At 31.7% G+C, this 26,025-nt stretch overlaps 1 protein-coding gene and 1 long non-coding RNA gene across 2 annotated transcripts in view; both read right to left on the bottom strand.

Moving 5' to 3' along the window:
• The window catches only part of LOC126889608 (senecionine N-oxygenase), a 46,935-nt gene extending 39,435 nt beyond the window's left edge, over positions 1–7,500 (bottom strand). The window contains exons 1-2 of the mRNA XM_050658083.1: positions 7,331–7,500; positions 1,135–1,336 (exon numbers count right to left, since the gene is read on the bottom strand). Of these exons, the coding sequence (XP_050514040.1) occupies positions 1,135–1,322 (188 nt within the window). The 5' untranslated portion in view covers positions 1,323–1,336; positions 7,331–7,500. The remainder of the gene's footprint in view (positions 1–1,134; positions 1,337–7,330) is intronic.
• Positions 7,501–22,829: 15,329 nt separating this feature from the next.
• Positions 22,830–25,360, bottom strand: LOC126889605 (uncharacterized). The gene is made up of 3 exons (XR_007700098.1): positions 25,125–25,360; positions 24,246–24,403; positions 22,830–23,010 (listed from the first exon to the last, which is right to left on the bottom strand). It is a non-coding gene; the product is annotated as an uncharacterized LOC126889605 (long non-coding RNA).
• Positions 25,361–26,025: the final 665 nt, after the last annotated feature.

Raw genomic sequence — 26,025 nt, 5'->3', positions numbered from 1 at the left:
GTGCTGAGCCCTAATTTATTTCTGTTATGGACGAAGTTATTAAAAAGTGTTGGATAAAAACTAAAATATGCGCTATAGGGTATAGAAGTCTGCAGCAAATAAATATTGAAGTCTGTGCATTTGATGATGACATTGTATTAGTTGCAAGAACTGAAAAGGCTCTCGAAGATATCATAAGAATCTGGGCTGAAGAACTAAAAAACTACAAGTTAATAATAAATATGGAGAAAACTAAAGTAATGACAATAGCCAAAAAATAAGCAACTGTAAATATTGAAATCGAAGGGCAAAAAATCAAGCAAGTAGACCTATTTAAGTATTTGGGAATAATGTTAAACAATAAAGGTAAACAAGAAGATGAAATTGGTAACAGAATAAAATTGGCAACGAGAACTTATTATTCACTGTATAAAAATTTCCTAAACAAAAAAGAAATATCGAGAAAAACCAAAATGACAGTATATAAAACCGTATATATGCCAATTACAATATATGGAGCACAAAACTGGGTACCTACCTACTTAATGACAGATAAAGAAAAAGATTACAAGCTACAGAAATGAGATACTTAAAAAAGTGGTGGGAGCAAGAAGATTAGACAAAAGATATAAGACATGAATTACAGTATAAAATCGCTCTTAAAGAAAAGAAGTTAAAATGGGCTGGACACATGATAAGAATGAGTGGTGACAGACAAGTGAAAATGATATGGGAGGCCAAAGCAGTGGGTGAAAGCACGAGGGGCAAACCAAGGAAAAGCTGGAACAGTATTGTAAACGAAATACTTAAGAAAAGGGGAACATCGTTCAAAATCGAAGCAAAAGTTTTAGCAGCAGATAGGAAGAAGTGGCGTAAATTTTCAGAGAGTATCATATAAAGAAAGAATCCTCGACACTTAATGGTAAAAGAGACAATCGATTATGTACAGTCGGAAAAATGAAAGAATACCTATGAACGATCACATCAATCACTTATTTTGTATTTGCTGTCTTTTTCCAAAAATAACAAACGTTTGTTAAAAAAGACAGCAAATACAAAATCAGTGATTAATGTGATCGTTCATGGGTATTCTTTCATTTTTCCGACTTTGTATGTATGTATGTATATATTAATCTAGTTGCATATGTCACTTACCTTAAATTTTTATACATAGCTGAATAAACAGGAAATCCATATTTGTCCTCTCCTACGTCATCTGTGTAAATCCAGGTACCGCCTAATCCTTCTGCCATTTCAAAAACATCACACTCGAATCCATTTTCCTTGATGTGTTTTGCTGAGGAAACCCCAGATGCACCTGCTCCAATTACAGCTACCTTCATTTTGTCAAAAATACCTGAGAATATTAAAAGAATGATCCAAAACATTACTCTAATTCATGAAGTGTTGAGAACGTCACATATGCACATAAATTTTCATTTTAATTTGCAGTCACTGACGGTTTTCGCCTCCGATTTCGTTGAACCTCCATCGATTTTCATGAAAATTGGTGAGTAGTTAGAGAATACCTCAAGGAACAAAGGTGACATAATGCCAACTTTTAGCAAACAGGGACAGGGGGGACAAATTTTTAGCAAAATTTTTTATATAAATTTATTAAAATAAATCAAAACTTTTTGAGTTATTAAACATTAAAGATTTTAATTTTTCGTGAGAAAAATCCATGTTTTTAACCGATTTTTCATAAATAACTCAAAAACTTAAGTTTTTTCAAAAAAGTTATTATTACCAAAATTGAAGCTAATAAAAAAATAAATAAACTCCTTGCTTAAAAAACTAAACTAATGTTAATTAAAAGTGACTTATGGGTAATTGAATGTATATTTTTTTAGGCCAGTACTCAAATCTAAGTATTCAAGCTTAAATAACGAGAAAACGAATAAAACGATGCATTTTATAAAATATACGTGCTATGAAATTATCAGTAGTAATTGCACAAGAGCTCTAAAATTTTATATTAATTTTAGAGATCGAGTGCAATTTGTTGCGATTATTTCATGAATAAAACTGTTCAAACCCAAAATTTTATTGTAATTTGTTTATGTAAGTACAAATTAGTACTGTTAAACACACAGTTGATATAAAATATTTTACAGTTGAAAGTCATCACTTTTATAACTTTTAAAACATTAATTGCCATTAATGTCACTGAATGTATTTTTTCGTAGCAACGAAGGGCATCTGACGTAATATACTTGACGACGGGATATTACCAAAAATTATCACCTTAATTTGAATTTCTGTAGCTTTCTATTGGTCAGAATCTCCTATAAATGAAATAATCAAAGTAATTCGGAATAACTATCAAATGAGCTCCAGAAGAATTAAATAGCATCAAAATTAAGCAAGTTATGATGAAAATAAGATAACACTTTCAAATTTTTTAGGAAAAAGTGAAAAATAAAACATAGGCCATTTCCACAAAAATTTAAATTTATAGTAATCCTTACAAGAATTTCTTTATAAAAGTAATGATTTCAAAAATTTTGACCGGTTTAGAAGGCAAATTTTTGAAAAAAATATATAATTTAAGAAAATCAAATTTTTTTAAATTATTGTAATTTTCATTTTCTTTTGATAATAACTCCAAAAATACTCAATATACGTAAAAAAATTATATATAACCAAATTTTAGTTTTTCTATACCAAATATTTCACCGTTTTACTATTTCTCTAGGGTAAAAAAGAACCGAGATAGAAACGTTTAAAACTTAAATTTTGCTGTGACAACCATGTAAACGGGACTATTTAACCTTTTATTTCTAAAAAAGTAAGAAGTTTAAAAGGATAAATTTGACGTGGTTTATTATCCCTTGAAATTAATTTTCAAATGGTTTTTAGGCTAAACTGAATACCGTAAAAATTGATGGAGTTATTAAAAAAAAGAACAACATTTTTTGGAGAAATTTTTAAAAGAAAATTTTGAAAAATTTTTGGAGCATAAACTTTTAATACTATCAACTTGTTCGGACGCTCATTTGATAGATATTTTTAAGTACTTTGACAAATGTTTAATACTTTATGTTATAAAGTGCAACATTTTCCCGTTATTTAAGCTTGTCTACTTAGATTTGGATACTCACCGAAAAAAATATACATTCAATTACCTATAACACACTTCAAATTATCACCAAAATATTTTTTTAGTAAGGAGTTTATTTCATTTTTTATTAGCTTCATTTTTGGTAATAATAACTTTTTTCTAAAAACTTATAGTTTTTGAGTTATTTATGAAAAATCAGTTAAAAACGTGCATTTTTCTCAGGAAAAATTAAAATCTTTCATGTTTAATAACTTAAAAAGTTTTGATTTATTTTAATAACTTTATATAACAAATTTTGCTTAGAATTTGTGTCTCTATCGAATTATGGAGTTATTTTTAATAAAATAATTTTCACCCCCGAGAAGGGGTAACATCCACCCCCAGGGTAAAAGCGGAAGTTGGCACCATGTCACCTTTGTTCCTTGAGATATCCTTTAACAACTCACTAATTTTCCAGCAAATCGATGCAGGTTCAACGAAATCGGAGGTAATAGCTCATATCCACCTTCAGTGAGTGCACTAATTAGAATTATAATGGTAATACTAATATAATTATAATAATAATAGATTAATAGATACTAATATAATTATAATAATATAATTATAATACTAATAGAATTATAATGGTAATAAACGTTAAGGTTGGATCACACTGAGTCAACTTCTTCTTCCTCAGTTTTTCCATTTTCAGTAGCTACTTTTCCTTACTCTTCTTCCCCATTCATTTCTATCCATCGTGTCTTTTTCACCTACACATGTCTGCCTGAAATTCAATGCCACACAGTCCTTCCATCTTTTCTTCGGTTTTCCTTTACCTCTACTTCCATCATCTTCTAGCAGCTCTATCCTTTGTCCTACATAGTTTTCATATCCTGGACCGAGCATGTCACCAACATAAAGGTAATCCACAGAATCGGAAAAGAGAAAGAAATCGTGAGCATAATTTAAACAAAAAAAAATTAAATATCCAGGCCACATATTGAGACACGATAAGTACCGTCTACTGCCATTGATTGTGCAGGGTAAAATAGACATTAAGCGAGGGCCAGGCAGGAGAAGATACTCTTCTTCTTCTTCTTCTTCTTCTTCTTCTTCTTCTTCTTCTTCTTCTTCTTCTTCTTCTTCTTCTTCTTCTTCTGCTTCTTCTTCTTCTTCTTCCTCTTCTTCTTATATTGGGCATCTTGGCCTGTTCTTAACCGATTTTGAGCTTGTATTCGTAGCTGTGATGTTGACTGCCAGCTATCTCGCCACCTTTTAAAGGGCCTTCCTATTAGTCTCTTGCCTGTTGGCTTCGAATCCCTGTCTATACGGGCTATTCTCTCGCTGTCCTTTCTCGTCACATGCTGATTCCACTCTCGTCGTCTCTGTCTTCCTCACCGTACTATATCTTGTATGTTACAGAGATCTGTTATTCTGTCGTTCGTTATTCTATCTCCCAGTGTTTTCCCAGTTATTGATTTCAATGTTCTCATTTCTGATGTTCTCAGTATCTTCTTGGTTTCTGCTGTCACATCTTGTTTCTATCGCGTACGTCATGATCGGTCTTACACATGATTTGTATATGCGTAATTTCCGTTCCAGCCTCATATCTTTGTTTCTCCAGATGACATCCCTCAGACATCCTGACACGTAATTGGCTTTATTTGCTTGCTTTCGGATGCTCTCTTTAACATCTCCATAACTACATATTTCGACTCCCAGATATTGGAATCTCGAGACTTGTTCAATTAGTTCGTTGTTAATTACTAATTTACATCTTATGGGTTCCCTTGATACTACCAGGGATTTTATCTTAGCTGTTGATATTTTCATGTTATAGTTCTTCGCCCCTGTTTTGAAAGTTTGTGTCATTCGCTGTAAGTTATCCTCGTTAAAGGAGATTAAGATTGCGTCGTCAGCGTAACAGAGGATTTTTATTTGTTTTTCTGCCATCTTATATCCTTTTCCAGTACCTTTAATGTTTTCTATGATTTTGTCCATTAGTAAATTAAAAAGCAATGGGCTCAAGATATCCCCTTGTCTGATTCCCGAGTTGATTTCTACTTCCGATGTTAGTTCATTCTCGACTTTTATTCTGTTTTTGTTCTTCGTATGAATGTCTTTAATTATCCTTATCATCTTGATGGGCTGATTTTTCTCCTTTAGCGATCTTAGCACATCTTCCAATCTTACACAATCGAAGGCCTTAGTCAGATCTATAAAGCACATAAATGCAGCTTTATTATATTCCAGTGCTTTCTCAGCAATTTTTCTGGCTATGAATATGGCGTCTATTGTGGACCTATTTTTCAGAAAACCTTGTTGTTCCTCACTAATTGTGTATTCTTCATTTATTTTATTAGCAAGTATTTTTGTTAAAAGTTAGGAGTTGTGCTCAGCAAGGTGATGGTACGGTAGTTTCTAGGGTCTTTTCTGTTTCCTATCTTGTGTATAGGTATTGTTATACTCGTCCTGATCTGGTACACGCTGGCTACATATTATTTCTTAAAAGAGGATTATTTCTATGTTTTTAATTAAGGTTTCTCCTCCGTATTTTAGGAATTTATTTGGTATCCCATCGGGCTCTGGGGCTTTTCTGTTTTTTAATTTACGTATGTTATTCCTTATTTCTTCTTTTGTGATTTCTAGTTCTGTGTCTATGTTGGATTCGTCTTCATTTCCTGTTTCTTTCTCTTCTTCGGGTATTATAGTATCTTTCTTATATAGTTCTTCTATATAGGCGGTCCATTGTTCTGCTTCTATTTTATTTAAACTTCTATATTCGTTAATGGGTTTTTCCTACTTTTTAATATTTTCCAAACTTTTCTTTGCGCCCCATACAAATCGTGTTCAATTTCTTTGGTAAAGCGTGTCCAATATTCTCTTTTTATATTTCTTATCTTAGAATTGATGTAATTTCTTGTATCTTTGTATTGTTGGTAATTGTTTGGTGTTTTGTTAGTGCAGTATTGTAGGTATGCTTTTCTCTTCTCATACGCTAGATCTCTTATTTCAGTATTGAACCAGAAGATACTCGTGGTTCCAAAATCTGCGGAAGTGGTTCGGGCTCACATCGGTCGAACTATTCAGAAGTGCCGTAAGCAAGATCAGAATTGCCATGTTAATAGCCAACGTTCGCAAGGGACAGGGCACTTGAAGAAGAAGAAGAAGAAGAAGAAGAAGAAGAAGAAGAAGAAGAAGAAGAAGAAGAAGAAGAAGAAGAACAAGAAGAAGAAGTCATAAACTTAGACAAGGAAAAAAGAGAGGACGGATAACACTCATTTAACACACACGTTCCAAAAGTGAAGCCAGTTTTTGGTTTGTTTGTCACCAAAAACATGGCGGTCACGTCAAAAATAACAATGGGTTGCCAGTGGTGGGTGTTCGTTGAAGGTTAAAATTTCATAAAAAATAAAGTAAATCATCATCTAAAATTCGTAATAAAAACATATGTATGTATTGAAACATATGTACGTAATATGAGCAACTTAATAAAACATTTACCGTACACAAATTCTTCATTTTACATACATTTCATGTTTTTATTTTAAATACTCAATGCATAACAATACCCCAAAGATACGTCGATGATCAAAATCTCTAGTGTCGGTTTGGCTTCACTTTTGGTCATAGGATTACTCGTCCTCTCTCTTTCCTTGTCTAAGGTCATAAAGGCTACCGCCAAAATACATAATTCCAGCGGAGGGAGACCTGTGATGAAGCCATTCCTGTGCTATTTAAGTATGAAGGAAATGTACATAAGTCCATTAAAAAGTTTAAGGGGGTAGGCGCGAAATCTCTGGTCCAATGCTATTTAAATAAATTCATTTTTTCGAATCCTGAGAAAACTAATAAATATTTTTGAAAAATTTGAACGCATAATAACGAAAGATTACATTATTACCGAGGGCTGAAAGTCCCTGAAAACTTCTATGTTTATTTTAATAAGTTACAGGGTTGGAAAAAAGAGAAAATTGAGTGTGATTTGTATTTTCAAATATGTATTTCATTAAAAAAAATTTTGGTTTATTCTAAGAGACTTTCTGCCCTCGGTAATAATGTAATCTTTCATTGTGGATTTAAATTTTTCAAAAATATTTATTAGTTTTCTCAGGATTCGAAAAAAATGAATGCATTTAAATAGCATTGGACCAAGATTTTTAAGTTAATTTAAAAACTATTAAATAACAATAAAAGGTATAATTGGGATACTAAGATATAATACGTCTTAGATGAATTGCTCTCCATTAATAATTGCTCTTTATTTAAAAAGTGTTTGTTAATAATAAATACTAAATTACAGCATACCTTTTATGAAACCAGAAGAGATTTTTAATATTTAAAATAAATACTCTTATAAGACACAAAACATATTTCACAACACTCAACGGCGTTCAACACAGAATTAAATCAGAAAGAATTTATAAATTTATTTTATACCGTCGAAATTTTGTTTACCGTAATTGTTTATCAATCAATTATTAACGGCGGAGCAACTGAATGATTGGTATTACCAAATGTTATGCAATTTGTTGGTTTTTTGTTTATAACGTTGACTAGGTACAAGCAAGATATGTGTCTCATTTTAATCTTATTAGAATAATGTTAATATTCCATGTTATATTGCCGCTCCCGTATGATAAATTTTCTGATTCGGTTTCTTTGCGGATTCCTGTTCAAAAATGTTCCCTTTAAACAAAACAGAAGTTCGCCAGGCGAAATTTTTGGACAGAAAAACAATTTTTTTTAAACAAATTCAAAAGATCACCTTTTTTGCTTCAGAAAATATTTTTTAAGTTTTTTTGGGTTATTTTAAACAAAAAGGTTTCTTTTCATTTTTCTCAAAAGGTGATAGTTAATCGTATCGAGGTATAAAATCGATGAAATGATTTAAAATCTTATAAAAGCGAAAATACGCATTTTTGAGGCTTGAAAACTTATATGTAAACTATTATTTTTGAGGTTGCCAAGTGCCTAAATTGAAATTTAAACGTTCAATTTTAAGGTTCTGAAGAATACTGGAGGCTTATTTCAATTTATGTTGTTGTTTTTTAATTGTTAATCATGCGCGTCTCACTACATCGTGCGTCTCTGTCGCACTATATGATTGGCCTATTTAAATAGCACATTGGCAATAATTAATTGAATACAAAAAATGAATGTGTGTACGTTGTACTCACCTTAGAAGTTATACTTCCATTATATGATTTCAACGAAATAAATATATTTTAAACAGTTTATTTGTTTTTGAATTTAAATATTAAACTAATTTTAATACTTACTACTTTCCAAAAATTTTTATTAAAGCAATATCAAAAATTAAAAAATTAGTTATTTTAGTTATCTAAACTCTTATTCATCTTAAACTAAAAAATTTAGCGACTAACTTCATGCTGTCGGTGTGCGCTTACTTCATACAGTCATTTTTATAAAAATTCACTCTCAACATTTAGTATAAACTTCAATAAAACATTAAAAAAACTATGTTAATAGTAAATTATAAAATTTTAATAACTGTCAAGTATTTGTTGGGAATTTGGCGCATAAGTTCATATAATATGTATAAGTGTGACAGAAGTATAGTGCGACTTAGAATTTCAGAGTGGATGCGCAAAATTAAAAACTAAAAGCAAAGGTCTAAATTGAAGTAAGCCCCGAATACTCATAGACCAGGGCCCATCTGTAAAAATATTAGTACATTTGGACGTTGAGAGGTGACTCAAATTTTTTTGCAGAAATTGCTTGAAAATAAATCAAATAATAATATTTGAGTTATCCTCCCTCTCAAAAAGGTCCGGAACATTGTTTAAATAATCAAAATGTCAAAAAATTAAGGAGAAATTCGATTTTTTTCTTGGTTTTTTGATTATAACTTTAAAAGTATTCATTTCCGAGAAAAGTTGTACTAACATAAAAGTTGCGTAATTAAATTTACTACAATATAGAATTAGTTAAAAATTTAAAAAATAGTCACCCTTGTTGCAAAATAGCAATAATTGTGAAAAAAACATACAAAAACAAGTATTCGTATTTTACGTTTTTCAACCATTTATGCTACACTTAGGACCTTCATATTTCACCCTGAAAAACTTTATGATACAGTAAAACAATACTGCAAATTTCATTAAGATCAGTTTAATAGATTTTGCAAAATAAATTTTGCAATCCGGCTTTCGTAAAAAAAATTCATTTTTTCAAAATGTTACAGGACTGAAAATAAAGCAGATAGCAAGTTGAAAATTGTTTTGCATATAGAAGTGTACTGTATCTTTCATTTGCAATTTTGAAAAATTAAAATCGATTAACACCACGGCGTCAGGAATTTTTTTAAATAAACATTAATTATTGATGCTACGCGCAGGACAGCGGATAGTTTGCTCTGATTGGGCATTCCAATGACCTTTGATAATGATTGATACATTTTAATTTTTATTACATTTCGATATAAATAAATAAATTTGTTTATTGCAAAATAAAAACACCTACTCTATCCTTTGAAATAACACTTTTATTAGCAAAAACTTTCTTTGTTCATATATTTTAACTTAAATAATAAAAGTTTATTATTTTTAAACATATGCAATTGTTTAAACAATATTTCACAGACAATAATAAAATTAGTTTGATTTTTGTGGAATTAAAATATTAAAATACAACAAAATATAGAGTAAGAAATTAATATATTATATAAAGATTGGAAGAAATTTTGGTGGAAATCAACTTGTGTGAATCGAACACCGCTGTCCTGCGCGTAGCACCAAAAATTATTTTTTATTTCAAAAATTTTCTGACGCCGTGATAATTAATCGATTTTAATTTTGAAAATTGCAAATGAAAGGTACAGTTAACTTCTATAAACAAAAAAAAATCAACTTGCTATCTGCTTTATTTTCAGTCCTGTAACATTTTGAAAAAATGAATTTTTTTTGCGAAAGCTGGATTGCAAAATTTATTTTGCAAAATCTATTAAACCGATCTTAAAGAAATTTACAGTATTGTTTTACTGTATCATAAAGTTTTTCTGGGTGAAATATGAAGGTCCTAAGTGTAGCATAAATGGTTGAAAAACGTAAAATGCGTGTACTTGTTTTTGTATGGTTTTTTCTATATTGTAGGAAATTTAATTACGCAACTTTTATGTTAGTACAACTTTTCTCGGAAATGAAAACTTTTAAAGTTGTAATCAAAAAACGAAGAAAAAAATCGAATTTTTCCTTCAATTTTTGACATTTTGATTATTTAAACAATGTTCCGGACCTTTTTGAGAGGGAGCATAACTCAAATATTATTATTTGATTTATTTTCAAGCAATTTCTGCAAAAAAATTTGAGTCACCTCTCAACGTCCATCTCAAAACAGATGCGCCCTGGACTATCATCAGAATCTTGAAATTGAACGTTTAAATTTTACTTTAGGCACATGGCCATTTCAAAAATTTTATTATTATGTTTATATGGGATGGAGCAGCAAATTGTCGGTGTAATGAAAATTACATTTCTTAATTACGGCTTAATTAACAGTACAAGCAGTAATTAATTAAGAAATGTAATTTTTCATTACACCAACAATTATTGTGGCCTAACCCCACATAAACATAATACTAAATTAATCATGCCACAAGAAAACAGTTTCAGAATCAAAAATTAGATATAATTTAAATATATGGGTTTTCAAGCTTCGAAAATTCGTATTTTCGCATTTTCAGATTTTAAATCGCTTGAACTCGAAAACTATCAACTTTTGAGAAACATGACAAGATACCTTTTTTGTTAAAAGTTAAAATTACCCAAAAAACCTAAAAAATATTTTCCGGGGCAAAAAAGGTGATTTAAAAAAAAACCGTAAAATCCTTTATAAAAGGTATATTTGTTAAAATCCCTATACAGGGCTACATCACAAAACAGAACTAGTTTTCAATCGGTTGACCGATCATCATCAGTGTTTTCTTGAATCTAACATGCTAACCACCAAAGTAAAAAATATTTTATATAAAATATTTTATAGGTGTACAAAGTATACCTATAATATACAGGGTGTCCAGAAACTCTACCGACAAACGAAGACAGGAGATTTCTCAGATAATTTTAAGTCAATTTAACCCAATTTACCTAGTCCGAAAATGCTTCCTAAGGGAGCTAGAGCTCTTTGAAGATCGCGTCTTTGAACTAGTTTTTCTTAAATACCTCCAGAACGCTTCTAGTTAGAAAAACGAAAATTGGTGCACATATTTATCTTCCAGAGATAAATCGATTTCATCTATTGTGAATTTCTAGTACCAGTCATAGGCGTCCGTTTTGGGTGGGGCAACGGTTACTTTATCGCATAACTTTTTTGTCTTTAACTTTTAAGCATTTCTGATACTGGATTATTAAATTGTGAGGTATTCTAGTACTAAAAGGTACTCTTGCTTTAAGTCGGTAGGACACACCGTTTTCTAGAAAAATCGATTTGAAAACTTTTTGTTTTGTGAATATCAAAAAAAAATTAAAAAAAAACTATTTAGAAAAACGAAAACTGGTACGTTTATTTATATTCCAGAGATGAATCGATTTCATTAATTGCGAATTTCTAATACCGGTCATATGCGCCCGTTTTGGGTAGGCCAACGGTTATTTTATCGCATAACTTTTTGTCTTTAATATTTAAGAATTTTTGACACTAAATTATTAAATTATGAGGTATTCTAGCCCTAAAAGTTACTCTTGCTTTAAATTGGTAAAATACACCGTTATTTTTTGAAAAGATTTTTCAATTTTTTTATCAAATTCAGGAAACGAAAAATTTCAAATTGATTTTTCTAGAAAACGGTGTGTCCTACCGATTTAAAGCAAGAGTTCCTTTTAGTACTAGAATACCTCACAATTTAATAATCCAGTATCAAAAATGCTTTAAAGTTAAAGACAAAAAATGTGATAAAATATCCGTTGCCCCACCAAAAACGGACGCCTATGACTGGTACTAGAAATTCACAATAGATGGAATCGATTTAGCTCTGGAAGATAAATATGTGTACCAATTTTCGTTTTTCTAACTAGAAGCGTTCTGGAGGTATTTAAGAAAAACTAGTTCAAAGACGCCATCTTCAAAGAGCTCTAGCTCCCTTAGGAAGCATTTTCGGACTAGGTGAATTTGGTTAAATTGTCTTAAAATTATCTACAGGGATAATTATGTATATACAGGGTGTCTAGAAACTCTACCGACAAACGAAGACAGGAGTTTACCGACAAACGAAGACAGGAGATTCCTCAGATAATTTTAAGACAATTTAACTCAATTCACCTAGTCCGAAAATGCTTCTTAAGGGAGCTAGAGCTCTTTGAAGATTGCGTCATGAAATTAGTTTTCTTAAATACCTCCAGAACGCTTCTATTTAGAAAAACAAAAATTGGTATGCGTATTTACTTTTCAGAGATGAATCGATTCCATCCATTGCAAATTTCTAGTACCGGTCATAGGCGTGCGTTTTGGGTAGAGCAAAGGGTATTTTATCGCATAACTGTTTTGTCCTTAACTTTTATACATTTTTGATACCGGATTATTAAATTGTGAGGTATTCTAGTACTAAAAGGTACTCTTGATTTAAGTCGGTAGGACACACTGTTTTCTAGAAAAATCGATTTGAAAATTTTTCGTTTTTGGAATTTGAAAAAAAATTGAAATAACTTTTCAACAAAAAACGAAGTATTTTACCAACATAAAGTAAGAGTAACTTTTAGTACTCGAATACCTCATAATTTAATAATCTAGTGTCAAAAATGCTCAAAAATTCAAGACAAAAAAGTTATCCTATAAAATAACTGTTGACCTACGCAAAACAGACGCCTATGACCAATACTAGAAATTCGCAATTAATGAAATCGATTTATCTCTGGAATATAAATAAATGTACCAGTTTTCGTCTTTCTAAAAAGTTGTTTTTTTTATTTTTTTTTTTTTATTCAAAAAGCGAAAAGTTTTCAAATCGATTTTTCTAGAAAACGGTGTGTCCTACCGATTTAAAACAAGAGTACCTTTTAGTACTAAAATACTTCCTTATTTAATAATACAGTATCAGAAATGCATAAAAATTAAAGATAAAAAAGATGCGATAAAATAACCGTTGCCCTACCCAAAACGGACGCCTATGATGGGTACTAGAAATTTGCAATGGATGGATTAGATTTATATCTTGAAGATAAATACGCGTACCAATTTTTGTTTTTCTAAATAGAAGTGTTCTGGAGATATTTAAGAAAAACTAATTACAAGACGCGATCTTCAAAGAGCTCTAGCTCCCTTAGGAAGCATTTTCGGACTAAGTGAATTGGGTTAAATTATCTGAAGAATCTCCTGTCTTCGTTTGTCGGTAGAGTTTCTGGACACCCTGTATACAAAGTATAAAAATGGTAAAAACCCTTTATAATTAATCCGTCATAGGAACATAGAAAAATTATGTGAATTTAAACGTGGATGTTTAAAATATCCAATGTTTCATGCTCGAGGTACCATTGAGCTCAATTTGACTTGTTCACATCATGGCTGTATGGAAGCACTTGCTTAACTAAAATAACTAAAAAATTTTGAACAAATTTCCTTTTGGGCCTTAAACCTTTTCTTGTTGTCACTAAAATAAAATGACATTACAGTAATATTATAGAGGGTTTTCAACGAACTAATCACTGCAAATTATTCGTAGAGCGCTAAAACAAGAAGAGGAGTAGAGCGTCCCTTAAAAATGTGGAAAGTTTGAAACAGAGACAATAAAAATGTCTACTCCCTGGAATAAAAAAGTAGAAAAGATTAAATCAGCAAATATAGTAATGACTCTACCATGAGAAACTGACTTCAAAGTAGTCATCAAATGAAATGTATGGTCTTATCGATGTTGCCCCTGCCATTTCTTTTGAAAGTGTGCCATATAATTTGACCTTCGGTTTTTTACACATGCGGGCGCTTTCACCGCGTTTTACACGATAAACCCTAACGCCGCGTTTCAGGTTACCGAGGGACAAATGGTATCGTATACATGCAATCACGTGTTAAACAGGCAAACCGCGGAGTTAAGCGCTCGCGTGTGTACACAGCTTAAGAGTTTGTGTAGCCGTACGATAAAAGTTTCGCCGTTTAGCGCGATCAAAGAACAATCTGACCAAAAAAAAATACAGGAAGGATGAACATTTGGGAATAGGTAGAAATTCTATAGGGAGCACTTACCATATTGCACCTGAAACCTATATAGGAGCCACAAGAACGAGAGATATTAGTTGGGGGTGGGGATATTAACCATTACCTTTTCTATTCACTTTATTAAATTTTTTTTTAAACGCAAACATAAGAAACTTAATTACATATAACGAAAAACAAAAATAAAATGAACACACAGATCTTATTCCTAAATCTTAAAAAACGTAATGTCTTCATTTTAATGTGAAGAATGAGGCTGTCTTGATTTGAACAGGTTAGTAATATCCGGTTGAATTTGGGATAACTGCAATAGAATGTTAGGTTCCGCATTCAGTCGAGATCTATATTTTGTTTAAGTGGCCACATAGGCAGATAATGCAAATTCGTCTTTGAGTTGACACCGAAAATCTACTAGCGATTTACTTTCAAAATGTTTTTTACGCAGAATCCGATGTCAAATCTATCAGGCATTCATGCTGCTGAGATGTTAAGGAAGATGGTTTTTTTTTAACATTGCAAGGTATGGATCTGCAACCCAGAAGTTTTCTTTAATTTTGTCGTGGAATTTCTCAGGAAAATAATTCTGGAAGTTTTCAAGTAAATTTAGCAGTTGAGTGTGGAACTCGTTTAAGACAGCTTCAGGTATGTCCGATTCCAGTTCTTCTCTAAATTCTGTGATTAGTGGAAAGCTATCCAGCTTTTTACTTTTGGCCGATTCTGAGAGAATTTTGCCAATTCCGATCGCTAAAAATAATGAATGGGTTCTTCTCACACAAAAATATCCACAAATTCACATGGATGCAACCTACAAAAAAACTACGGTCAATAATTGACTACATAATCCAAAGAGAAAGCTCTAGACTCAAGACTACAGACGTGAGGGTATACCGGGGACCAGAATGTGGATCCGATCCCCACCTGTTGGTAGCCGCCATAAGAATAACTCACCGGTCAAAAAATACCAACCGTTTATTATCGCCATATAGCGGAGCACCTGTAGATGCTTCGCGGAGCACTCGGTGCTCCGCGGAGCATAGTTTGGGAAACGCTGTTCCATGTGATTAAAAAATAAGACTCAGCGTAATTTTAACCCACCATCCTCTTCCCCCTTCCCTCACCATTAAAAACTTCATTTTTCGTTTTTATTTTTTTAGGTGGGATGCAATCAATTTTAAAATATCACAAACTTCACAGGCATAGTTGAGACTTTTACAAAATATGTCTATTTTTATAGATCCGTAGGTTTTAGTTTTTTCCCACCTCTTATTTTTTATTCTGTTATTTTTCGTCTTACCTTGTTCTATTTTTTTCCATTTATGCAACGGGATAAATTAATGATGTGACGTGTTTTAAGACTTTTTGGAACTGCTGCAAATTGACGCGCGTGCATGTAATGACGTGTTAAACCTTTATTCAGTTATTATTTTTAATTAATAATAATAGTTTCCCATTTTATACCGCTAACGCGGCTTTGGGAATATAGCGGGGTAGTCTGCTATATCTAGGGCCTACGGTATTTAAGGAAGGTAACAGGGCCAGTTCTACGCTTCAACCGCCTATTGTTACCCCCGGGTTTTATCCAAGCTACTCATTTTATTCAGGCTGAGTCGACCTGGGGCATATTCTCGCCGGCGCGCGCTGGGATTCGAACCCCGGCCTACCTGCATGGAGGTCAGATATCCTACCGCCTGAGCTACTCCGGCACTAGTATCTTTAATTAATTTAACTAATTTTTTTAATAATAATTCTATTCACTAGATACTTGCCAATTTGCTATCTTATTTTATATTTTTATTATATTATTTATTTACACTTACTTATTTACCTTAACATATTTTGACTTTGTAGAGAAACCGTTGAAATACAACAAACCGGCATATTTAAGTTTCGTGGACCTTAAGAAAGCATTTGACAGGGTCAAATTAAAGAACGTTATCCATTTGTTATACTCGAGAGAGGTACCTACCGCTAGGAATAACGATCGAAAACATCTACCAGAACAACACAATAAAAGTAAAAGTAGAAGATGAACTAAACCCAATTGAAGCCGGCAATGGGATAAGGCAGGGGGGCTCCTTGAGTCCTTTATTGTTCAACCTGATTATGGACAAAATAATAAAAAAAAGTAAGAACTAAAAAAGGATACCAAATGGGAGAAAAACAACTTAAAATAATCTGCTATGCGGACGATGCAATACTAATATCTCAAAGTGAAGATGATTTACAACGTATGCTGCACCAATTTAACATAACCGCCAGAAAATTTAACATGTTAATTTCCCCAAAAAAGACAAAATGCATGGTTATAACAGCAAATCCAATAAGATGTAAATTGGAGCTGAAAGGTCAACAAGTAATGGAGTTTAAATATCTAGGCATCACAGCTATGGAAGGCTCGAAACAGAAGTGGAAGATCAAGTGAATAGATTAAACAGAGCCGCAGATTGCCTGAATGACACAATATGGAGAAATAAAAATATCGGAAAAGAAATTAAAGGCAGAGCATTTACAAAACAGTCATCAGATCAATAATGACATATGCGGAAGAAACACGACCCGACACAGACAGGACAAAAAGATTGCTCGAATCAGCAGAGATGAAAACCCATCGAAAAATCTATGGTAAAACTCTATGGGACAGAGCTAGAAGTATAGATATACGACGGAGATGCAAGGTGGATAACATTAATAACTGGGTAAGAAACAAAAGAATATAATGGAATGACCACATATGCCGAATGACATCAAATGTAATGTAAGGACAGCGAAAGACGGTTCCCCAATAGGGCTTTTCATCGATTGTCATTTGTTTCGAGCTTCTGTCATGTGTCACATAATATTAATATATCTACGTCATACGTCTTTGGTTTGTATTATTGTATATACCAATAACGTATGCCGTAGATATATTAATATTATGTGACACATGACATAAGCTCGAAACAAATGACTGTGAATGAAAAGCCCTATAGGAAGACGATCAGTGAAAATACCACGAAAACGATGGAACGACAACTTACTGGAGGCACAGAACAACAGACAGAATCATGTCGACACAAAAGAAGAAGAAGGAGAAGAATTATTTTTAATAATAGTTCTATTCACTAGATCAGCGGTTCTCAATCTTTTTGAGTCATGTACACTTCGCGTCAAAAAAAACTGGTACAACTCTTATAACCGAAAATCGTGTTTTTCAAGTTGTGTAAGTTGATCTTGTCACAAGTGTCATCCTAATTTCTAGGGCAACGTTGCCAGTTCAACGAAAATATTATATCAAACTAGGAAAAAACGGGGCTGAGCGACAGACCGCATTTTTTAATATACTAAAAACTAAAACAATGGTAATTTTCCGTCATCTCAATTAAGTATCCATACATTGATTCGTGTTTTATTAAAATTTATGAAAATATTTCAGTTCAAAAATAATGACAGATATAAATCTTGACATGACTTTAAATTATTATGTTTAATGTCAAATCGAGAGGTATGATTGGTTTCTCGTAAATTGTAGGACAAAACTGCATTAAGTTGTGTAGAATAAATAAAACACACTGGAAAAATTAAAAATTTAATTTGAAATTAATACAAAATGAATAACTTTTACGGTGAACAAGTATGGAATTTAAATATAATATGTATTACAATTCGAAATACACATACATTTTAAACGTTATTTTTTTGTATTTAGATTTAGTGCAATTCCGTTATCTGTGATGGCAACAACGAAGTGATTCACGAACAATAATTGTCAGTCTGAACACAGGTTTACATTGGGAAAAAAAGTGTACCAGTTTTATATGACGCGAAGTGTACCATCTAAAGTTTTTTTTATTATATTTCTATATTTTTAGATTGTATAATCAAGTCTTACTATGTACTACTATTTTAAGTTTTTGTGTATTTTGTGTACCACCGCAAATAATGATATGTACCACCAGTGGTACATGTACCACAGATTGAGAACCGCTGCACTAGATCCTTGCAAATTTGCTATTTTGTTTTAATATTTTTCGTTTATTTATTTACACCTATTTATTTGCCTTAACACATTTTGAACTGGACTAGCCCACTTTTATGTTCTTTCTAATACCTGGTTGATACATTAATCGAAAAGCCTCTGTAACGGTTCATGTAAATAAATTGGTTTCGAAAATAGCATTGTATCTGAAATCGTGTACAAGAGAATGTGAAATTAATTCAAGAAAACAACACCGTGTGCGCATTTCCGAGTTCGTATATCAAATTATCGCTGAATCTGACAATAACACCTGCTAGGCGCTGCTAGGCGTGCGAGGTGCAATACATGCTTACTCCCTACAGGACGTTGTTGCCACACTCTAAATAAAACTATCAATTTATATATTTTATTTACTATTTACGATCATAGTCAGGGATTCCAGGACTATTTTCACCATTTACTACTAACAAGCTAACTTTTCGTGAGTAGCTTCATTTTGACGAGGCCCAACTTTTTTCCTTGCAACAATTGCATAGTGGTAGATAACAAACAAGACAACACATATGCGGAAACGAAAGTTAAAATAAAGGAAAGTCAAAGAATATAGTGTGGAAACTCTGACTGTTGACCAAAAAATTCAACATGCTATAGTCTCTTCTTCTTCTTCTTCTTTTTGTATAGACATGACTCTGTCTGTTTTTTCAATGTGCCTCTAGTAAGTTGTCGTTCCGTCGTTTTCGTGGTCTTCCCACTGATCATCTTCCTATTGGGTAACCGCCTCTCGCTGTCCTGACTACCCTATTTGTTGTCATTCGACTTATGTGGTCGTTCCATTCGATTCTTCTGTTTCTTACCCAGTTATTAATGTTATCCACCTTGCATCTCCGTCGTATATCTGTACTTCTAGCTCTTTCCCATAGAGTCTTACCATCGATTTGCCTTAAGTGTCATTAAGATCAACATGCCTTAGTGTCAGTTGGAAAAGAAACCCTCAAACCACTTGGAGAAACAACAAAACCTTGGATGACAGTAGAAATTCTTGAACTTATGGAAGAACGAAGAAAACAAAAAGCAAAAGACCCGAATAAATAAAAAGAAATTCAGAGAAACATCAGAAAGAAAATTCGAGAGGCAAAAGAGGGGTGGCTCTCCGACAGATGCAAAGAAATAGAAAATCTGGATAAAAAGTATGACAGATTTAATTTACACAAAAAAATCAAAGAAATGACAGGTTCTAGAAAAAGCACAAGAACGAATACCCTTAATAATGATAAAGGGGATATTATTACTGACGTGAAGGAGAGATTGTGTCACTGGACCAATTACATCCAACAACTATTTAATGATGAAAGAGAAGAACTGTCATTAGAAATCACAGAGGATACCGGACCACCAATATTAAGAGAAGAAATCATCTATGCTATTAAAAACACGAAAGAGGGTAAAGCTACTGGACCAGATGATGTGCCCATAGAATTATTAAAACTTATTGATTAAGATGGTATTGATGTAATGGTTGAACTCTTTAATCTAATATATCAGACTGCCACAATACCCAGACAATGGCTGCAATCGACCTTTGTAGCAATTCCCAAAAAGCCAAGTGCAACAACCTGCTTGGATCACAGAACAATATCTTTAATGAGTCACACACTTAAAACCATTTTGAAAATAATCTTCTTCTTCAAATGCAAATCCACTAATGGATGTTGGCGATCACATTTTCCATTAACTCTCTGTTTCTTGCAATGTGTATCAGTGATTGTATGTCGGTAATCCCTGTACATTGCCTTATGTTTCGGAGCCAGGACATTTTCTTGCGTCCTATTCCTCTCTTGCCTTCAATTTTACCCTGGATTATAAGTTGAAGGAACTGGTATTTTTCGTTTCGCATGATGTGACCCAAATACGCCGTTTTTCTTTTCTTGATGTTTTCAAAAAGCTGACGTTCTTGGTTGATTTTGAAAATAATACACAGCAGAATTGTTAATAGTCCAAGTAATGAAGCTTAAAATAGGACAAAACCTCGCAATTTTTACAGAATGGATCGATTTGATTGAAAATTTGAGAATAAGTAGTGGATAGTCCAAGGATTAAAATCTAGATCAGGCCAAAAGGCGCTTTTACCATGGGGGTGGTTGCCACCCCATCTCGGGGATGGAAATTTTTTATTTTATTTTGACCGCAAAAGTTGGTAAACACATTCATTCTAAGCAAAAAACGTTCTATACATTTTTTTGATAAAAGTAATAGTTTTCGATTTATTCGCTATCGAAAGGGTTTAAATCGAAAAAATCATTGTTCTTAATCAGTTTTCTGCTAATAACTCAAAAAGTTTTCGTCCTATCAAAACAAGTTTGCTTAACAAAAATGTACCATTTGAAAAAATAAACAAAACCGTTTTTTCTAATTTGCTTTAAGACTAATAGTATTCGAGCTATACTTTATTATATGTTAGCTCTTCTTAGTAAAATGCTAAATATTCTAGTTTCAAAGTCAAAAGACGGCAAAACTATGCATTTTTCGAGGATAACTTGTTCAAGCTAATTTAAAGTATATAAAAATATCTATCTCCAGAAATAAAAAAAATAGTCCCTAGCTCAAAAATTAAGTGACAGTAAAAAGAATGTCAGTCCCTATTTTTTTTCAGCGAAAAAGTGATCATAAACTTCCTCCTACTCTGCACACTAATTAAAATTGGTGATTAGCCTTATTTGGTCTTCTTACTAGCCAAAATGGTCGCCAATATTCGAAACGAATAGGCACTAAAAGAAGAAGAAGAAATAGCATTTGACCAAGATTTTGCTCCTACCCCCTTAAGGAAATCTTACAAAGTAATGTCAATTTTAAAATGGATAAGTTTGCATTAAAAATTTGAAAAATATTTGCAAAAAAGCAAATCTATATTTATAAAATTTATCAAATATGATTAGATGCGTTTTATGAAAAATAAAATATTTAATAACCTTTTATCAGCTGATTTATATTGGAATTTGTTGTGGCTAATTTATTTATAACTCTGAATAAAATGAATTATGAAAGTATTTTATTACTACCTAGTAATTTTCCGATAATTTCAGATGAATTTTATTCGCCTAAGATTAACTAAGGTTAATGGGAAAGGTGCAAAATGTAGCTTGTCAAAATTTTTAATGTATTTTAAATGTGTCCACTTTTTTTGAATCCAGAGCAAACTAATAAGTATTTTTGAAAAATTTTAGCGCAGAATGAAAGATTACGTTATTACCGAGGGCCGAAAGTCCCTTAGAATAAATAAAAAAAAATTTGAATGAAGTATTTGCAATTAAAAATCACACTAAAATTTTCACTTTTATTTTCACCCCTAGAGATGCATCAAGTCAAACTAGTTTGATTTTACTCAACAAACTTGACTTGAAAATCAAACTTTTTGTATAAAAAAGTTTGACTTGACTTGAATTCGATATCTTTAGGTTTGACTTGAATTCAAACAGTTTGAAAAGTTTGAATATTACGCAACGTGTTTATTTGTTCAATGGCGGATCAACAGGGGGAGTAATGGGTGGGAGGTAGGGGAAATCCCCCTCCCAACAAGGTCCAAAAAATTTTTTTTGTCAAATTTCAATAAACATAGAAATCTATTGGCTGATATGATATTTAAACCGCAGACAGACAAATAAACCCCAATAAACGCGCCAGTTAGGATAATAATTACATATTAAGAAAGCTTATAGCGTCTTATAGTATGATACAATTGATCCAAATAATGGCATAAACCAGACATCCAAAGTGAAAGTTATCATCCAACACCAAATTGTTCTATATGGTCCACATAATGTTCAGAAAAAAATCACACCATTTTGAGCGTCGGGTTTGAAGGGGAGAGGGGAGAAATCGGTAAATTCGTAGTTTTTTACGTTTTTCGTCAATATTTTTAAAACTATGCGGTTTAGCATGAACAACCTTGTATACAAAAATGTTCTACATTCAATTTGAAATAAAAAAGGCCCAACGCATAATCCTTCTAAAATGAACGGTTCCAAAGTTCCGGAGGTAGTATAGTACCCTAATAACACAAAACATTCCATGAATGTTCCTAGAATGTACACACAGGACATTGAAAACATTCCTGGAATGTCCCCAAATGCACACGAATGTCCCTGGAAAGTCCCAGGAAAGTGCTGTGTCAGCATTTTAAATATTCTTAGAATGTTCTGTTGGAACATTCCATGAATGTCTACGAATGTTCTTTGGACATTCACAGTCTATTTTTTAGACTGAATGTCTTGTTGGAACATTCCATGAATGTTCTTTGGACATTCACAGTATATTTTTAGACTGAATGTCTTGTTAGAACATTCCATGAATGTCTACGAACGTTCTTTGAACATTCACAGTATATTTTTTAGACATTCACTGAAATATATCGTCAGTAATGTGACAATACCTCCTATATGTTTTTTCATGAGGTTTGCAGGAGACGAAAAACATTTTTTAAGGTCACTTTCTGTTTTCGTACGTATTCTGACTTTTTTGTAGTAAATAGATAGTTGAATTTACTGCAAAACAAGTCAAAAAATATATGAAAACAGGAGGTGGCCGAAACAAGTTTTTAGTCTATCTTACAAATCTCTTGAAAAAAAAACAGGTAGGAGGTATTGTCACATCACTGACGATATGTGGCCATACCAAATAATACATCCTTGATAAATATAAACATTTTTATTGCAAAAAATCTTTACATACATTTTTTAATGTAATTTACTGACATTCCTAAATATTATAAAAAAATGTGTCACATTTGCTTTGTAAACCTTTCTTTTGCTTTTCGTAGCCACATATTCCGTTTCCTTTCTGGTTTTTTGTAGACCACTTCTCTCAGCTGATTCTAAAAGAAAATAAAATAAAAGGTAATTTTTCTATCCTTTACAATTAACAATCAGAAGAAATATTATTTACAGGTAATAATACGCATAAATAATAATAATAAATAAATATTAAATAATATTTAAATAAATAATAAATAATATTTAATAAATAAAATAATAATAATGAACATTTTGTATTTTGACAACGACATCCGACGTGGAAGTAGAAACCTTAATAAAATTATTTTTTCAAGTAAATTGTGGCTTATTTCCTCATTAGAATAGTTAATTACAAAAAAGCCACAAAGAAATAGATTTTTCACAAACAAATAAGTATTTAGTATTCATTATATTGTTTTTATTATTTACTTTAATGTCCTACTGGTACATTATTTGACAAATAATGACATTTCGAAGTCTGTTAAGTATGATATAACGCCCTTGGGCAGTAAATTTAAATAACGACTTAGATACTGTCAAGTTGACAAATATCAACCTAAGTAAAACTATGGTTACCACAATTATGTTACTACTGTTACTGGTAAATGTACTTATTTAAAAACTAATCAATTCAAAATTCATTCAAATTTTTCGCATATAAAGAATAATTTAGTCAGACATTAAACGTTGAAGGCACCACAGGTATTATAATAATAACGCTTTCGGTCAACGTATATCCCTCAGGCCCTTGTTAAAAACACCATTGACCTCAAGCGTTATTATCCTTATAATACCCTTGGTACCTTAATAACTGTAACATAAGATTATACCTTAATTCTTGTTTTCTATTTCTGATGTTTTTATTTATTTACATTGAATATTAATCTGTTTTGTTGTATAATCTACTTCGCAATAATTATGTGATATATTTGACTTAAAATGAATTCAAAAATTTTTTGCAGTTGGGCAACAATGTCAACTTAGATCTCCGATGTAGATAATGAATTACAACAGTATCTATATTGTACAGACTGTATTATTAATTAGGTTATTTATTTATTTATTTATTGAAATATACATCCACCAGGTATAAACCCATAAAGGTGTACATAAGAAAACTACATACATTGACTGAACACTTGATGACAAAATATAAAATAAAATAAAGAATAACCAAAAATGTTTCTGTTGTTAATACACATACACAATAATAAACAAAGACCTTAATAAAGAAAAATAACATGGCATCAATTCGATAAGTTATTGCGTATTTCGCGTTTAAAGATGTTAAAACCAAGAAAAAAAATGCATATACCTGTGTGACATAAGCTATTGGAACAGCACAGTCTCTTAAACAAACAGATGAAAGTGAAGTTCTGTCAATATCTTTTTCTAAAAAGTGTTTTGAACATACTCCTCTATTAACAAATCTGATCTATACTTCATGTCTTCTTCGCAGGATCTTCTGGAAAGCTAAAAATACAAAATATATGCATTACTAAGCATTATTAACAAATTTTAGTTTTAAATAAAAAATATGATTAATGGACTCACAAAATATTATAAAACAGCTTAGAAATTGTTTATTAGTATAGTCGGTTCCCCAAACTCTGACACAACTGGCTAGTGATTTTAGTAGGTAATTTTTTTTGTTTTTGGCCAATTTTGCCAAAATTACAGTAATTATTAACTATTTAGTTATTTTTTTTTGCCAATTTTACCAAATTGGCAAAATTATTTACTAAAATCACTAGCCAGTTGTGTCTGAGACTCAGTAGTACTGAGACTGAGTTTAGCAAATCGACTATAATATTCTGTGTATTCATTAGTTGGTACTGCATATTATAGTGTGTGGTCTACCATCCTATTTATAAAGGCATACATTAGCAAAAACGCAAAAAGAATTACTTTAGTTTTACAAATCCTATTGTTATTATCTCTATTTACTATTTTAGTTAGGAATAAGCGAAGTTTGTGGCTTATTCACAATTATTATTAAAATAATAAATGGATATGACCAATTATTAACTTATAAAATAAAATAATAATTCTTCTGATTTATGCCTTTTATTCACTTTGTTATATCCAGGTTACTTAAAAGATTTTTTATGAATAGTATTATTAGGGTATTAATAATATTAATTTATTTTCTGAAATACAGGGCATGCCTTCGTTTACATATTTGCATACTAACCTTTTAATAGGGCTTTTCATTCACAGTCATTTGTTTGGAGCTTCTGTCATAATTGAAACGTTATTCCTGCAGATTTTTTTATCTACATTTTGTTTCTGCTACTCCAACTGCGTTAAAAACAGGACACCATTTTATTCACTATGTTAATAATACTATTAAAGCTATTATAAAAGTATCCGAATTAAAAAAATATTCTTAAAAAGCACAAATAATACAAACAACGATCCACCCACGGTAAAGCAAGGTAGCCAAGATGAAGATGCCAAGATGGCCGAAGCGAGGTCGTTGGTTGGTCGTTTTTAGTCACGTGATGCCCTCTCAAGCGCCATGCACAAAAATATATGCACGGCGAATTTGAAAATGAACGCAAAAGAAATAAATATAAATGCCTCTCTTGGGTTTTGCATAAGTTATAAGTATTTTTTTTATTAACAAAATCGCATTCCAAATTGAATATTCGCGAACAATAATTTTTATTACATTTGTATGTTTATAATATTGTATTAATTGAACTTGGGAAACTCTTTAAATTTGACATATTATTGCACTGTAGGCCTAAAGTGTCACTTAGTTTGTCTGGTATGTTATAAGTAATGTTGTATCTGTTACACGTATGTATTATTTCGCAACTTAAAATATAGGAACATTGGTAGTATGTTCACAGAATGTCTTATGGTAACATTCCAGGAATAATTTAAACAGATGTTCACCGAATGTTCCCTAAATGTCCAGGACATTCAAATATTGATAGAACTTTGGTAGTACATTCCTGGAATGTTGTGTGTTGTTAGGGTATAACTGGTCAAAAAAAGGCCTAACCCAAACATTCAAAGTAAGAGTCTTCCTCCAACACCAAATTGTTCTATATGGTCCACATAGTGTTCAGTAAAAAGTTACACCA

The sequence above is a fragment of the Diabrotica virgifera genome, chromosome 1, assembly GCF_917563875.1.
Source record: "Diabrotica virgifera virgifera chromosome 1, PGI_DIABVI_V3a".
NCBI lineage: Eukaryota > Metazoa > Arthropoda > Insecta > Coleoptera > Chrysomelidae > Diabrotica > Diabrotica virgifera.
This window is presented reverse-complemented; position numbering and strand designations above follow the sequence as displayed.